The 17542-nt window shown below is 42.3% G+C and overlaps 1 protein-coding gene across 2 annotated transcripts in view; it reads left to right on the forward strand.

The window, feature by feature from the left end:
• Csmd1 (CUB and Sushi multiple domains 1) overlaps window positions 1-17542 on the forward strand; it is a 1611441-nt gene that overhangs the window by 1497409 nt on the left and 96490 nt on the right. For both annotated transcript variants that reach the window (XM_042262873.2, XM_042262874.2), the window contains exons 43-46: window positions 7082-7259; window positions 9615-9760; window positions 10432-10512; window positions 11456-11569. In XM_042262873.2, the coding sequence (XP_042118807.2) occupies window positions 7082-7259; window positions 9615-9760; window positions 10432-10512; window positions 11456-11569 (519 nt within the window). The remainder of the gene's footprint in view (window positions 1-7081; window positions 7260-9614; window positions 9761-10431; window positions 10513-11455; window positions 11570-17542) is intronic.

The raw sequence follows: 17542 nt of genomic DNA on the forward strand, positions 1-17542 counted from the left end.
TTTCATTCAGTCCAGGATCCCTGCCGACGGGATCGGACTGCCAACATTTGGGGTAGATCTCATCCTATTAACCTAATCTAGAGAACCCCGCAAAGGTATGCCCAGAGACTTGTTCCCATGCTGATTTTAAATCTCATCAAGTTGACAGTGTAGATTAACCATCACACTGTTGTTTGTTCAACTTTTATATTAATTGCATTTTGCATCTGTATTGCAGAAAATAGTTCATTGTCATAGGGGACCTTGAACAGCTCACAGTATTTGCTGCTCGGAGGCAGAGCACTTTAGGTGGAAGACAGCAGTAGTAGAAGCACACAGTAGAGATCCTTCCAGAGAACTGAAGCCTAACTGTTTGGATTGTTACTCAAGTGGTTAGGATCAGTACCTGAGCCCTGGGAGCTTAAAGAGCTAGGCTTGGACACCCTTTCTTAGTAGGCCAACTAAAGAAACAAGTAATTGTGAAAATTTTGCATTCACTGTGGTCACTTTGGGATGAGGAATAAAGGAATAGTGACCTCCAACCACCAAGTCCATTCTTGAGGTCCTGACATGAGGCTGAGTTTTACACAAAAGGACAAGAGGTACAGGTGATTAATAGTCCCTGCCAAGGTGTGGTCCTGACCACTACTGTCCCATCATTGTCTCAGCTCCAGCCCCTTGTAAAAGGGGGTCTTACAAGCTATCAGAATTGTGAGACTCTGGCTGGAGCCCAGTTTCAGACTTTACTTCTCCCAGCATGAGATGCCTGGGGAAATGTCAGTTTCTTGCCCCCACATTATTTCAGGAGTCTGAGAGCCAAAGGGAGGGGCACAACCCTGTCTTCAGACTGCCTCCATCAGCCAGTCACGATGGTGACTTGGTGATTTGAGTTCCTAGGATGCTGAGCAGTGGTAGAGTGTGGTCTAGGTACCCACACAGCCTGTGCTGCCTCTGAGCGGAAATTACACTGCCCTGCTTCACTATGGCTTCCTGATGTTTAGGATGACTTAGGCATTTCTGCAGTGTCAAGGTAAAACAAACTGATGAGGCATGGCATCTGTGAGGAGGTGTCTGCAACACAGATCTTACTGTCAAGCCTGGATCCTGTATTACACATGCAGCACCTTTGAATGAATAATAATGAAATCTCCAACTCCATGGGCCTTTGAAATGTTAAAAACCTCTATCTCATGGGGAAGGGAAGGTACCTAGCTGCGAATTTTTACTGAAGCAGGAAAGAAAATAGTATGTGGTGTGATTTTAAAACCCATCTCACCCATATTTTTCATTTCTAATAATCTTAAAAACAACTATGAAATTAAGAAACCTGTTAGCTGTATTTAAAAATTCAAATGCTTATTTAATTTCATATAAAATAGTTTTTTTTAAATGTGTCTGGATTTTTGTTTCTCATTAAGATATTTTAAATAATATTTGCATCTATTTTCCATTTGAAAACTCTTACCCAGGGAAGAGGGTGCAGCAGATGTTGAACATAAGAAGGCCATGTATTCAACCCTATCTTCACCAAAATAAACCAAAGGATGAACCAGCAATAACACCCTCTCAGATTGACAGCTGTCAATTACTTTGAAATTACAAGGATTTAAATCTTTTCTGATTTCTGATTTTAACTTGAATACTCTTAATTCACAAATAAGAGATCAATTCATTGATTTTTATACTAATATTAAAGGGAAATTAAGTATCCTATATTTTATTTTATTAGTTTTAAGCCTGGTTCTCTAATATGGAAAATCAATGGTCTGTATTCTTTGGCACAGTTTAAATATGATGTCATATTTTTGGCATTCTCTTTATATTTTAATTTTGTGCATATCTATGCATATCTAAGTGTGGTATGCATGTGCATGCATGTGTATGTGAACGCATATCTATGTACATCTGAGTGTAGTATGCATGTTCATGTGTGTGTGTGTATGTATGTGAAGAAATACATATGGGGCTCAGAGGACAGACTTGGTTGCCTTTGCTGCTCGCAACTTTATTTTTCCCAACTTTCTTTCTGAAACAAGATCTCTCACTGAGCCCAGAGCTCATTGATAAGCTAGACTGGCTGGCTGGTCAACGAGCACTAAGTCTCTTCATCTCTTCTGACACTGTTGCTGGAGGGATTCTCTCCAGGCTCCACCAAGCCCCGCAGTCCCACAATCCACGTATAAAATAATCACTCAGACGCTTACATTATTTATAAACTGTATGGCCGTGGCAGGCTTCTTGCTAACTGTTCTTTTATCTTAAATTAACCCATTTCTATAAATCTATACCTTGCCACATGGCTGGTGGCTTACCGGCGTCTTTACATGCTGCTTGTCCTGGCGGTAGATGCAGTGTGTCTCCCTCCTTCTTCCTGTTTCCCCAATTCTCCTCTCTCCTTGTCCCGCCTATACTTCCTGCCTGGTCACTGGCCATCAGAGTTTTATTTATATAGAGTGATATCCACAGCATGACACTGGGGCTAGCGAGGCCACCACACAAGGCTCTTTCCAAGAGATTGGGGAACCTGAGTTTGTCAGTGCAGTTTATGACAGGGAAAAGATGTTGAAATTATCTTAGATGGCTCTCCAGAGTCAATGCAATGTTGAATGCCTACTTTGGGAAACCCATCCAGTTCCAGTGCCAAGCCTTTCTGATGTAGCTATGTGCATAGCCATGACTGACAGATGTCTACCTGGGCAGCTCACAGCTCTATTGCCTTAAGTTCACCAGCTTGTCCTTCTGAACCAAGCTAGCTGTGCACTGCTCATACAGAGAGACTACTGTATGCTCTTGAGCTGCCTCCCAAAAGGAGGCCTAGCTCTCTGGCCATACTCTTCACTGAACAAGGATATTCTGCACATCTCTACCTTCTGGATAAGTTTAAATGCAGCATTGTACGTTAACTCCTAGCAATAATGTCATGAACTTTAAAATATACTGAAACATACCAGTCATACAAAATTATATCATAATGCAACAACTGAATTAAATTTAGAAGGTCTATACAGGGTTTTCTAAGAAACGTTCAATATAGGTTTAACATCCTCTCCATGTTGAATTAAGTTTTTAATAATTAGCTTAGAGTCTTAATACAAAAGTCACTTTGTCTGTGAACTGTTAAAGCTAAAGCTAGAGCCCTGGTTTCTTAAGGACTGTAGACATTGCAATGTCACTCACTCTCTGCAAGGCTGCAGGGTTGCCCTGCACAAAGAACACAGCATCCTGTAACCTGATCCTCTCCCAGCATGCCCTTCCCAATCCTCAGCATCCACCCACTTCAGCCAGGCTCCACTTCCTGCAGAGCAGGAACATTCTCCTTGGTACTTTGAACACTGTCTTCAGAGGTCCAATCCTGTGAGGCTCAGAAAACTTCAGAAGGAAAATATAGGTACTGGAGTGACTTCCATGTATCTGCATTAAAAATTGCCCAGTTCAGACCATCCTACTGAAAGTGCTAGATGTTAATGAAACCACTCTCGCCAATACATTAAATCAATTCATATTAATATGCTGAAACTATTTATAGGTTATGTTGCATAAGAATCTGCCAAATACAATTGGTATACTTTTAGTTTATCTGAGTATAAACTACGCTCTAAAGTCTTACCTACCAAAGCACATACATGAAACATGTCTGAATAAGAAACTGAAAGCATTTCTGTCCTGCTTTTTATTATTGTTCCTGGGCCTTTCTACACACGTGTGTACATGTGCCATGGCACTTATGTGAAGACCACTTTGTGGAATTGGTTCCATCTATCCAACTTTACCTGTGTTTTGAGAATTGAACTCAGGAGGTCAGGATTACATAAGTACCTTTACATGTTAAGTCATCATGATTACTTTCTTCCCTCCCTGACTTCTTCCCCAACTCTCTCCTTCCTTCCTTCCTTCCTTCCTTCCTTCCTTCCTTCCTTCCTTCCTTCCTTCCTTCCTTTCTTTCTTTCTTCCTTCCTTCCTCCCAACCCTCCCTCCCTCTCTCTCTCCCTCCTTCCCTCCCTCCTTCCTTCCTCCCTTCCTTCCTTTATTTTCTCTCTCTTTCTTTCTCTCCCTATATAATTCAGGCTGCCCTCAAATCTCCAAGTGTTCTCCTGCCTCTGCTTCCTCAGTGCTAGGATTGCAGCCACTCACACCACCTCAGCTCAAGGTATGATTGCTTGTGTGTGGAGAATTGTTTTGTTGTTGTTGTTGCCACTAATATAATTGCATAGAAATCAGTTCAAAAATGGTTACAACTGTCAATATATGCTTTAAAACTACAATTTATTAAATTACCTGTAACTTAATAGTAAAGGTATCATTTGTAGTTACAAATATAGTCTAAATTTGCCTGTAACATGAATGACTAAATGGTCTTATTAATAATAATTAAAAAAAAAAAAACCCTGGAGCCAGGTTTTGGTGTGAATTCTGAAAGACCAGAAAAGCAGAACAAGCCACAGCCAACCTCACCTGGACAACTCCTCATCCAACTCTGTTTCCAGGAATCCTCAGACTGAAAGCTTCTGAGTTCTCACCCAGATGGACCTCAGCTGAACTGCTGCTAAAAGCCTATACGCTTAAAAGCTTTTTTAGTTCCTGGTTCTCACACCTTATATACCTTTCTGCTTCCTGCCATTACTTCCTGGGATTAAAGGCGTGTGTCCTTCACAAGAAAATACATGAGATCTCAAATGCTGGGATTAAAGGTGTGTGTCACCATGCCTGGCTGTTTCCAGTGTGGCCTTGAACTCACAGAGATCCAGACAGGTCTCTGCCTCTCAAGTAATAGGATTAAATGCGTGTGCTATCACTGTCTGACATTTATGTCTAATCTAGTGGCTGTTCTGTTGTATGACCCCAGATAAGTTTTATTAGGGTGGACAATATATTGGAGGACACAATATATTGGAAGACACAATATATCATCACATTTTCCAGAATCTTAAAATTTATTTTATTATTATTTTTTATGTCTGGGTGATATGCCTGCATAATATCTGTGTACTACTTATGTATCCAATGGGAAATGATCCTATATATTAAGTGGTCATAATATAATGTTAGGATCAAATCAGAAAGCAAAAGTGTACAAGAGATATTGAGTTATATGTCAACAGGAAGTAACACCCATGAACATGCTGGTCCAACCAGTCCCTGCAGTGTGTGCAGTGCTGAGTCATCTATTGACCATCATCTTCTTACTGTCCACTGAGAAGAGAGATCTCTCAGATGAGCAGAAGCTAGTGGAAGGAGGCTGTCAGGAGCAGGAAGGGGTGCAGAATTATGGGGAAGATCCTGGAACCACATCCTAGATGAGCCAACAATATTTGCAGAGAAGACTACAAGGACGTAGTGACAGTGAGTTGGATTTGCAAGGAAAAGCCAACTCTACTTGGACAGCTAGATGGGAGAAATAAATGCACAGGCTGCCCACATAGAGCAGAGCTCAGTACAGAAGCCTGGAGGGGGAGGGAGCTCCATCCTCAGGCACAGTAAGCAGCTGGTGAGGGCTGTGTGGTGTGAGGCACATTTATAGATTCCAGGTCTCAGCTGGCTCTAGCCCTCACCCACTGATGGTCAAAACTGCAGCACTGAAGGATGTTTGCTCCACTATGTTTGAAATCATGGCTTGTCTGACTCAAAAACCCACTAAATCATTCCACTGTCAAACTTCTAGAAAGCTCTGCATGGCTCTTTCTCTTCTCCGATGGTAGGTTTATCAACATCTTGAGTTGTTTCAGTCTCTTTGATCTTTTATTGAAACCAGCATGTGACTGCTATGATGGCTTAGGTACATGGTATCTCAGAACTTGCATCTACTATCATCTTGAGATAAACCTTTTTTCTCTGTCTCTCTCTGTTTTGTCTGTCTCTCTCTCTCTATCCTCTCTCTCTCTCTCTCTCTCTCTCTCTCTCTCTCTCTCTCTCTCTCTCTCTCTCATGTATGTGTGTTGTGTGTGTTGTGTCATGTCTTCATTGCACCTAAATTCTAAAATTTTTGTGACACAAATTTGATAGTCATGAAAAATTCTTGATGGTGACCAAATTTCCTGCCTTTGGTATGACTTCAAAGTTGGCTTTGTGCCTGTCACTGCTACACTCATTTGAATGAAGCATAGTGATTGGTTTTGCTCAACTGAACACAAACCTAGACATATCTGGGAAGAAGGAATCTTAATGGAGAAAGTGCCCTAACTGATAATTGATGCAGGAGGACCTAGTCCACTGTTGAGTGGTGCTATCCCTCAACAAGTGTCCTGAATTCTAAATAAAAACTAATTTGAGCAAGCGTGGGGAAGCAATCCAATAAGCAGCATTCCTCCATTGTCAGCTTCAGTTCCTGCCTTGAGTTCCTGCCCTGGCTTTCCATCATGGTGGACTGTAAACTGCATACTCAAACAAAACCTTTCCTCTCCAAGTTGCTTTTAGTCATGATCTTTATCAAGGCCGAAGAAAGCAAACATATGTACTCCAGGCTCTTGTGTTTTGTGGTCATCTCACTTTTCTAAAAGTGAAATAATTGTTTTGGCCACAATAACCATCAATTTTAAGGACAGTCAAAATAGATCGGGCATGTGTCTCCACATAAACAAACACTGTTAGATTTGGCCACGTTTTTGTGAAGTGTACTTAAGAAAATTTATCTTCCTTCCTCAGGTACAGATTTGCAAAGAATTGATAATGTCTTTGTTTTGAGGCGAATAGGCTTAACTGTCACTCTTTGGGGGGCTTAAATAGGCTTTAGCAAAGTGACAGAAAACAAAACCACTTAGTTCTCTATTTATGTCTGATTTCCGCATAAGCCATTGCAGTGGACAGCCCAATGGATTATCAGCTCAGCTACAGGCAATGACTGGCAGGATTTCTTTAATCATATGGGAATGACTATCCTGAGGGATTTTAAAGACTTGGAGAATATATTAAATGACACTGAGATAACTTATAGGTATAATTGTCCTGAAGTTTCCAGATTTTAGAGGAATAAGTTTGACAAAGAAGTGTGAGAAATATTTCAGTTATTTCTTACAAGGGGGAAATTTTGGCTTTAGACACCAGAAGGATCATTACCTACTTCTGAAAATCAACCATCCTAGTTTATTGCCAATGTCTCCCTTTTCAGCTCCCTGTGGGTATAATGTGACATCACAGAATGGTACCATTTATTCCCCTGGATTTCCGGATGAATACCCAATTCTGAAGGATTGCCTGTGGCTGGTCACTGTCCCTCCAGGACATGGAGTGTACATCAACTTCACCTTGCTGCAGACGGAGGCTGTAAACGACTACATCGCTGTCTGGTATGACTCCTTCCAGGAAATGAAAGTCCCTGCTGGTGGCAGGATGTTCTGGATGAGCACTTGGGTCTAATTTTTCGGGTTGCCTGTTTATAAATGATCTGTCCAGGTAGCTCTTGAAGATAGAATTCACCAACAAAAATCAAGCTATACCAAGGAAATTCCAAGGCATATATCTAATTTGCTATAAGATAGAAATAACCAGATTGTTTGAATGCATAGGAACAGTCATGATTAATTCATTTCACATTTTGCTTTAATTACATTATTGATAATTTTTTTTGAAATAAGATCTTACTCTGCAACCTAGGCTAGCCTTGAACTCATGAAGGTCTTCTTGCTTCAGCCTCTTGAGTGCTGGAAGTATAGGTGTATACCACTGCACCTGTCTTATTCCATAGTTTTAAAGGATATATGTATGTGTGCATATATATATATATGTATATATATATATATGTGTGTGTGTGTGTGTGTGTGTATGTGCATATATATGTGTGTGTGTTTGTATGTGTGTATGTATATACATACATATATATGTATATATTTAAAGAAAACTGTAATGTGTTTTCCCCTGAATGAATGCATGAAATGAAAGAACAATAAGAAGTGTTTCCTCAAGGCATTCCCCAACCTGGATTGCACAGGCCTGGTTTCCCATGAGCCTTGCAGAGACACCTGGGACAGAATATGATGAACATGAACCTGCTATGTAGGACCTGGAGAAATGACAATCTACACCTTAGAGATCTCAGGTGCAATTCAAAGGGGAGACTGAAATGAGTATTATGATGGGAGACCTAGAAGGTATCCCTAGGTTACCAGGAAGGTAGCACTGTTGAAATTACAGGTGACCCATACATGTGCATGTGTGATGTATGATAAATGATGTGTATGTATTTGTATGTGAATGTCTCTACATATGTGGCCTATCTGTGTGTGTTTGTGTACAACTACGTTGTATGTCCATGTTTGTGTGGGTGTGTTTATAAATGAATACTTATTGCATGCCTGTATGCTGTGGGATGTTCTATATGGCAAATATGTTGCTCTGATTGGTTAGTAAATAAAACACTGATTGGCCAGTAGTCAGGCAGGAGGAAGTATAGGCGGGACAAGGAGGAGAATAATTCTGGGAAGTGGAAGGCTGAGTGAGAGACACTGCCAGCCGCCACCATGACATGCCACATGTGAAGATGCCAGTAAGCCATGAGCCATGTGGCAAGGTATAGATTTATAGAAATGGGTTAATTTAAGATATAAGAACAGTTAGCAAGAAGCCTGCCATGGCCATACAGTTTGTAAACAATATAAGTCTCTGTGTTTGCTTGGTTGGGTCTGAGCAACTGTGGGATTGGCAGGTGAGAGAGATTTGTCCTGACTATGGGCCAGGCAGGAAAACTCTAGCTACACCTGTATCTGTGTCTACTTGTGTCTGTATATGAATATATAGTTCTCATATGTGTGATGAATATATACTTCTCATATGTGTGTTGTATGTATTTATATGTGAATGTATGACTGGTGTGTGTGTGTGTGTGTGTGTGTGTGTGTGTGTGTGTGTGTGTGTGTGTATGTAGTCTGTTTGTGAATGTATGTGCCTATTGAGTGTCTATGTGTATCTGCCTGTGTGTGATATATGTGAGGGAGCATATGATATAGCCGAATTCTTACTACAGCTCCAGGAGAAAGGGAAATGAGCCTAGGCCAGAAGAAACAGATACCACAGGGCCTTAACATTTTATCTAAAATGCAGGGGGAACCACATACAGAATTTAAGCAGGAGAGTCACTGTGGCCAATGCCTCTGCAGGGCCCAGGGGAAGCTACCTTCTCAGGCTGCAATGACAGGTTTTGGAGGGAGGTTCTGAGAAGCTGAGCTAGTGGCTGTGGAGCTGACATACTGGGAGTTGCTGCTCCACAACAAGGCAGCAGAGCAGCAGTCCCACTAAGCAGTAGATTCATTTAGATCCTGTTGCACGGAATCCTAGTCTTAACCACTCATGCACGTCCATTGTCCACAATCAGAACAAAAAGGAAGGAAAAAGAAAGTGCAGGGTGGCGAATCTCCTGAACACCAAGCATCCTATTACTGAGTCAGTGCCAGGGGAATGTCTTACTTCATTTTTCAGTATTTTAATTCAGCTGTAAAACTTTTTTATAACTATTAGTCATAAGGAAGTGGCTACCATGTGCACCTTAAAATGAAGTTGTTGGTCACTGCATGGTCCCTGAAGGGTCCAGTGTGCACTGGCCTTTCTAGATCAGCCCTGTACTCTTCCTGACCATATTGGGGAGCTGGCTGCACAGTCTCAGCTATAACACTGAACTTCTTCCTCTGGTGGCCCACTCTCTTTCCCAGGGATGGTCCTGACCAGAACTCACCTCAGCTCGGAGTCTTCAGTGGGAACACTGCCCTCGAGACAGCATACAGCTCCACCAACCAGGTCCTGCTCAAATTCCACAGTGATTTCTCCAATGGAGGCTTCTTTGTCCTCAATTTTCATGGTCAGTGTATTTCTGCTTCAGTGGCTGGGCATAGAGCCCCAGGAACGCTCCCCACCATGCCCACGCACTTTATCTCCAGCTGTCTCAGAGCCTGTTGGAGTGTCCCACGTGGATGCCAGAGTGTCCTGGAAGCCTTTTGTGGGGGCCAGTACCTCTGTTGTCAGTTCATTTCATTAAGTCATGTTGGTAGCTAGTTGGGGTTCATTCATTGCTTCATAATTATAAGTGAGACCCTGTTGTACAGACCATGGTGATATACTTGACTTTTGTGCAGGTCCGCATGTCCCTAACTCTAAAGAAATGTCATAGAAACCATCATATAATGACCAATGGGGCAACGCTAACCTCATGATGTCCTTGAGAGCAGTAGGGAATGGTTACCAGCCCCTAGTCTCCTGTGACCCTAAGACATTTCTCAGGACAAGAGAAGGATAAGCTTACTAACATAGCCAGGCTGTCATGGGATAATTTCAATGGTGGCTTCCAAGAGAGGGAGAGTAGAGATCATTCTAATTGGATGCTTTCAACCCCTGGGCTTCAGGTATTGCTAGGCATTTAAAAGTCAACATGAGCTCCTAGAGAGAGTGATTTACACATGTACATAGCCTTGTAACTTGATCGTTCAGCAAAGGTAACCACAGCTGTTATCCTCTTTCATAAACCCATGTTAGCATTTCAGCTGAAGCGGTGCCCACCTCCCCCAGCAGTGCCACAGGCTGACCTGCTGACAGAAGACGAGGACTTTGAAATAGGTAATATGTCCTTGCTTTCTTTTGTTCCACACCATGGGACGAGGCTTCTTATCGTTTCTTCAGATTCAAAATTTAGGTAAAGGGGTAACCATATGAGAAAGCTGGCCCAAGACACTATGCAGCCTTGTATAGAGACTATGGACCAAATGACTTAGTTTAGGTTTTGATCTTGTCATTTTAAATCTTTTGCTCTGTGGGATTGCTACTATTTTTCTCTTAAGTTCTCAGAGTCTGTCTTAGAAGGTAGTTAACTGTAAGTAATAACTTCAAATGAAAACTCTGGTAGTATGTACTTAATGATAATTATTATAAATCTTTTATTCAGAAACTTTTATTTGTAAATGTTACTCTTGCTTTGTTTTTAGTCATGGTCTCATCCATTAGTCATCTGGTCCTCATCTGGTCCTCTTAGGAACCCAGGCACTGCATAGGGTACAGTGTAATTATTAGAACCCAGGATTTCTCAGTCTTAATCACAAATCTGTATTCCTGTGGTCATACCTTGCTTCAGAATGCTGGTCAAATTACATTGTCCAGTTCCTACTCTACTCATGATGGCTAGGCTAAATGAGCCATGGTGTTTCCCTGGCCAGGATCATGGGCAAGCCCTGCTGGGTCTGCTGAAGCCATTCCCACATGCCATGCCACAGCCTTGCTTAGATCCCAAACAACTGTGGCACTTTTGTTTATTCAGGGAGGCATTTGGAAAGTGGGACAAATGGTTGGATGGGCCAAGGAAAAGGACAGCTAGATATGGTCTCGTTTTAGTAATACTAAATGTTATAAACTAAGAGCTGAAAATTGGACTTTTTAAAGACGCACATAAAGTGAATGCAGACACTCTTTCTGAAATGGTTTGCTAACTATGATAGTTCATTATGCAGTCACACCAGTCAAATGTTCCAGGAATGTCGATCCCAGGGTGTTGGATTGATTCTTTCAGGGGACTTCGTGAAGTACCAGTGCCACCCTGGGTACACGCTGTCTGGGAGCGACACATTGACATGCAAACTCAGCTCACAGCTCCAGTTCCAAGGCTCTCCACCCACCTGTGAAGGTAGGTCAGGTCCTGCTGCATCAGTCGCTCTGACAATCTCTGAGGATAGGTTTGAATTTGACCCAGGTTTGTGCTGAGTCAGTCTCACAAGCTGCTAACAGAGTTATTGGATGACTCTTTGACCTTTAGCCCACCCTCAAAAATAAATCTAAGTCACACTCTTTTCAACCAATGCATCATGGGAATATTCAAATACAGCAAAATTTAAATATTAAATATTAAACAAAAAATAAATATCAAAGAGCAGCTGATATCCATCCCTGATGTTACAGCCTTTCTCTATATCTCTGTAATCTGCCTCATGTTTTGGGTCCTTTTCAAGCAAACTGAGCATCCTGGGATTTCCCTGTCAATACTTCACCTAGATTTAGGCATCTGGTGTTGAATCCTTTGTGTATAAAAATGTATAAACAATGGAATATATCCACTTTAGGTTTTGTATATGCATCTAACACAAACTGACCATATCTAACTGGGACTTAGATAATTTACAATAAAAGAACAGAGTTCTAGACTGTGCTTCTTGGTTCACTTAAGAAATATAATTTAGTAGGGACCACTTTCAAGTACAGTGGGAAGAAACAGCCTTAGATGGTCCAAGGAGGTCAAACATACTATCTCGTTCACTGCCATTATTTTCAACTTACTCTAAATAATCACAGTTCTAATAGGGAGCCTTTGAGAGCAGGACTCACCCTGTTCTGGAATGTGGCTATGCTATGCACCAGGAAGAAGAAACAGCAGGGAGAGCATTGTCAAGGGACCAGAGCCCCAGCAAGGGCTTCTCAAGTGATTGGCATGCCTCTTTCCTTTACCCATCACACACAAGGGTGCCAGCTACTTATGTGCTTTTGAAGAGGCTAAAAGCACTTGTGAATATCTGGTGAGTTTCTCATAGGTGTACCTCACATGTGGTGTCTCTGCACTATGGAACATACTCATACATGGGTTTTGTCTGGCTGTCTAATAACATCCAGGGTCTCGAGACTTGATGGAGCACCTGTGTCACCTTGAGAAGAGGTCACCAACAACAACAACCTAGAAAATGAGCTGCACTTAGGAATGAATGACCACTGAATGTTCACAATGCCTTACATCACTCAAAAAATGTAACTTCAGAATCACTAAACACAGAGAGCTCACACTATTGGGAAGCTACTGCACTGGAGAGCAGCCACCCCAGTCTGCTCCAGGCAGAGTGACTTTCCATGACCAGTGGATGAAACCATGATGCATCTTCATCCTTTAAGTGCTCAGATACCAAGCTAGGGCATAGAGTTAGGATTCCTGAGTCATTTTCTTGGGTAAACTGGGTGTCTCTACTATATTGGCATGGTGTTGATGGTCTTGGAATTCTCTTTTCAAGGTGAGAGAACTTATACTGTTGAACTTTGGCCATTTTATACTTATAGGTCACATTTTAAAGGTACATTCCAAGTTTTTCAGGATGGAGAGCTTAAAACAAGCCCAGAAGAGGCCACATGTATTGTTTTGTATTCCACTCACAGAATGAGGAACACTCCTTTGTTGTTACAGTGTCCTGTCCAGATTAACTCGGTTTCTGCTGAAATAAAATTGAACTCATGTCTATCCCCAAAACAGAGTAAGCCCACACCACTGTGAACCCATTATCTCGGTTCCCTGTGCACAGCCGCCACCTGTGCCCCCGACATTCCACAGCCTCAACTTTGGCTCTGTCTGGAGGTGAGGAGCCTGTGACCTCCCAACTCTCTAAGGTTCCCAACAGCCCTGGGTTCTTTTTCCTTCTGGAGCAAATTCGTTAAAAGGAGATAAGAACAATCTTAGTTGTGTTTCTCTGAGCAACTCATTATTTTGAAAGGGCTCAGATGCCTGTCTTTTACCCGACCCTAATCACTTAAGCACTTAATTAAAATCTCTCTCTGTTTTCTAATTATTTTGTAGGGCTCAAGTGGGGGTCAGTCCCTCAATATATTCTTGATGGAAAATCATGTTCACTTTGAATCTCACTTCTTCAAATGTTATACATACTCTTAACAGCTCCCTGAAAGCTGCCAACAGTTTGTGGGGAGGGTAACGAAGAGGGTAATGCAGACCGAGCTCTGGAAGGTTGCAGTCTGTGCTGAGAATATACTACCCTGTCCAAACTCTACCTTAATTCAGAGAAAACTGAGTGAGAGATGACAGCACATTAGGACTTCCCATGTTCGGGGGTGGGGGCAGAAGGTGTTTTAAAGGAGACTGAACAATGAATAAAGTCGGAAGCAGGAAAAGATGCATGGTACCCGAGAAAAAGGAGCGGCTTGCCCTGTGCGTACTTTAGGGAAAAGGTGGTAAGAGAGCCAGCTCTCTCAGAGCCTGGCTTTTAAGAGGCCTTAACTGCAAAGTGGCTTCATTCTACAAACCACTAGGAGCTCACAGAAGTCTTCAGAATGTGATTTAAAAACAGACTTTGGCCAGCAAGATAGCTCAGTGCGTAAGGGCACTTGTCACCAAGCCTGACTACCTGAGTTGGATTTCTGGGTCCCTCGTGGTAGAAGGAGAGAATCAACTCCTGGTCTTTGTCCTCTGACCTCCATACCACAATGCTCTAGTGCATGTGCCTCTCCCTCCCTCCCCATCTCTCCATCTCTCTTTCTCTCTGACACAAACGAAGGAAAATATCTTTAAAATTTAGAAACATACATCTGGGTTGGTGATCCCTTAATCCCAGTACCCAGGAGGCAGAAGTGGGTATGAGACAAGCCTGGTCTCCGTAAAGAAACTGTCTCAAAAAGGCAAAACAAAACCAATACAAACGTAACTGCTCGGTGTTCACTAAAGGGAGCCCAAGTGTGTTTGGTGATGACTTCCTCTGGAGGCATCGGAGGGAGGGCACTGGGAAGGGTGTCGAGTGCTGTGTTCTTTCCCCATGCCCACAGCCCCAACCCCCTAGGCTTCGGGTGACAGAGTCTCCCCTTTCCTTAGGGTCTTGCTGGTTTTCACCATTCTCTCATTCCATAGGCATTTGTTGTTGTTGTTGTTAGCTTTCTTAATATTTGTTGTTGTTTTTTTTAGAATTTCATACAACATGATTTCTGTATTTACACCATTTCCAGTCCCCCTTCTCCCATTCCAACTCCCGGTGTCCCTCCCCCAACTCCTTCTCAAACTCATGGCCTTGTCTACCATATTATTAATTTTATTAATTACATTTATTTATTTATTTTATTATTGTTAGTTTTTGGAGACAGTGTCTCATATGCAGCCCTAGTTACCCGAAAGTAACTATTTAGACCAGGCTGGCCTTGAGTGCACTAAAATCTTCCTGCTGCAACCCACAGGGCGCTGGGATTAAATGTGTGCACTCCCATGCCTGACAGGAATCAGTCTTTTTTATTTGTTGTTTTGGTTTTGTTTTTCTGAGGGTCTATCTCTCTCTGTCACCCTGGCTATCCTGGAACTTCTATGTACACCAGACTGGTAGAACTCACAGAGATCTGCCTTCCTCTGCCTCCAGAGTGTTGGCATGAAAGGCATGCACCACCACACCCCGCTAAGGAGTTAATGACCAGAAATTCTAGTTCAAGTTCCTAATCCTAAAGCATTTTTGCTGATGTCCTGCAAGATGTGTTAAACAAAGTGCTTCATGTTTTTAAGCCTCACAACTGATCTTTCCTAAAAATAACTGAGTATGCCGTGTGCGTGCCCAGAGGAGCTAGCTCCAGTTGCAGGCAAACTCCTTTATGAGGTACCTCTGATGGCCCCTCGCATACCAGAAGTTTTGTCAAATGTCTTTTGAGGTACAGGGGGCTGTAAAGGTATCATTGCTGCTGGAGAACTGAGATTCTCACCCTCCGGAGGGAGTGGGAACCTTCATACTAGCTGAGTTGCTCCTGGCAACAGTTTATAGCAGCTTCCAGGAAGGAGTAAGTTCCCAGGAAACAGCAGGGCAGACAGGAGGAAACAGGGACATTTGGGCTGATTGGGAAATCCATTCAAATATATATTTTTTTAATAATATTTGTGTCTGGAAATAAAGCATTAAGTGTTACAAGGAACTTGATAAAAGAAAAAGACTTTGCTTATATTTTCATTTCATCTTCTCTGCTAAGCAATGAAAACATTTTAAAAACAGAAGGAATAAGAATGAGTCTGCTCAAGGCTGCTTCCGATTTGGATAGCTGCTCTGTGCCCCAGCCCTGGAGGTGACCATGGCTTTCCAGGTGGCATTCAGCAACTCGTTGCAAAGTTTCCTAGTTCCAGATGGTCCGAAGTTTTGTGTCATTTAAAACTCTAGTTGCAGTGGTAGGATATACAAGGTGGAAGCCTGGCTGAATATTTCCCCAGTGAAACACAGAGAACAGGCTCAACTTGGTAGCACCTGCCTGTCGAGAAAAGGAGGGTATGGAGCCAGGACATTTTCAGTTTCTATAATACCTCTGCCCATATGGCACCTTCTATTTAAGAAAGACATTTACATCTGCCACATCTCGCTTAACCCTGAGGGGTAGCTGTTACAACCCTCTATTTATAGCAGAGACAGAAGAAGTGTTGGCCCTCACTGCAACATGAAAGCAGGTCCATGAAATCCCTGGGACTGCATTCCCAAGCCCACACAGGTGTGCACAGGCACAAAACCCAATCTATGCACCGTGTTCTTTTTAACAACATCAACATGTCCAATGGGCAAAGTAAATTTTACCAAGTGATCTTGTGACTGAATGAATGGGTTTGCCTCTTAGTAAGCACAAAGACTAAATGTACAACAGAAGATGAAATAGTAGAGCAATGTATTTACAGGAAGCGAGGAGGACAGTAGGAATATTTCCAAAGCAAAGGTATCGCCCAAGGACAGAATCATAGGGGGTTTTTATTACAGGAACCTATTTGTATTCCTATACGAAAGCATATGAGGTGTGGTTACATTCCTGTGCATCCTTAGCACTGGCATACATTATGGAGCCTACTCAGTCTGAGGTTATAGTTCAAGAAGAAAGCTGGAAGGTGGATAACTGTTGTGTGGTATTTTGATTGTGTTTTGACAGATAAAGCTTGCTTGGAGTCAGAAGGCAGAGCTAGCCACTAGCTGACCATAGAGGTTTGGAGGACTGTAGAGAGTGGAGACAGGAAGTGGTAGGGTGGGGCTGAAAGAGGATCTTGGTCTTTTTGGCCAGAGCAACAAGAGAGGTAGGAAGCAACTGGCAGCTGTTCCTTGTTCTCCGATCTTTCAGTCTTACTCCAATATTTGACTCCAGCTTTTTTATTGATAAGATCAATTAGATTAACACTTCAGATAACTGGGCATGCTTAGCTCAAAGTCTTAGAGTATGTGTTCAAAGGCTTAGCAAAAAGACACAGCTCTGCTGGGCATGCTGATTCCATGTTTTAATGAACAAAGTTTTCTCAGAACAATAAACCAGAGTGCTCACTGACCTGAGCCCATTCTTTCCATTTTCTCCCACCTTAACTAAAATGAGAAGATAGAACTCAGCTGATATGTCACTGCAAGAGTTTCTTCTTTTTATTTGTTCCTTTTCTGTCATTGTGGGGAAAAAAATGCACACAAAAAGACCCAAAGCAACTGATGGAAGAAAACTTATTTTGACTAACGATTCCAGAGGAACAAGAGTCCACTGTGGTGAGGAGGAAGAGTCCATCATGGCGGGATGGCATGGCAGCAGGAATAGGGAGCAGAGAGATCACACCTTTGTGGCAAATCCAAAGCAGCATAAGTAACAAGAGGAAGTAGGGCATGGCTGTATATTCCCAGAGCCTACCCTCTGTGGACCAACTCTTCAAATGCCTGAACCCTTGGGAACATTTCTCATTGAAAACACTATCCCTGGAAGATACCAGCCCCATTTGATAGCTAATTGTATCATCACCATCACTGCAGAAAATAGGACTGTTGACCGAGTGCCGCCTATGACTTCCGTGTGGAATTACTTTCCGCATCATTACTGTAATTAGTTTATACTGTGAATATTTTAGGACTTTGATCTATAATATTTT

This window comes from Peromyscus maniculatus, chromosome 17 (assembly GCF_049852395.1).
Source record: "Peromyscus maniculatus bairdii isolate BWxNUB_F1_BW_parent chromosome 17, HU_Pman_BW_mat_3.1, whole genome shotgun sequence".
Classification (NCBI taxonomy): domain Eukaryota; kingdom Metazoa; phylum Chordata; class Mammalia; order Rodentia; family Cricetidae; genus Peromyscus; species Peromyscus maniculatus.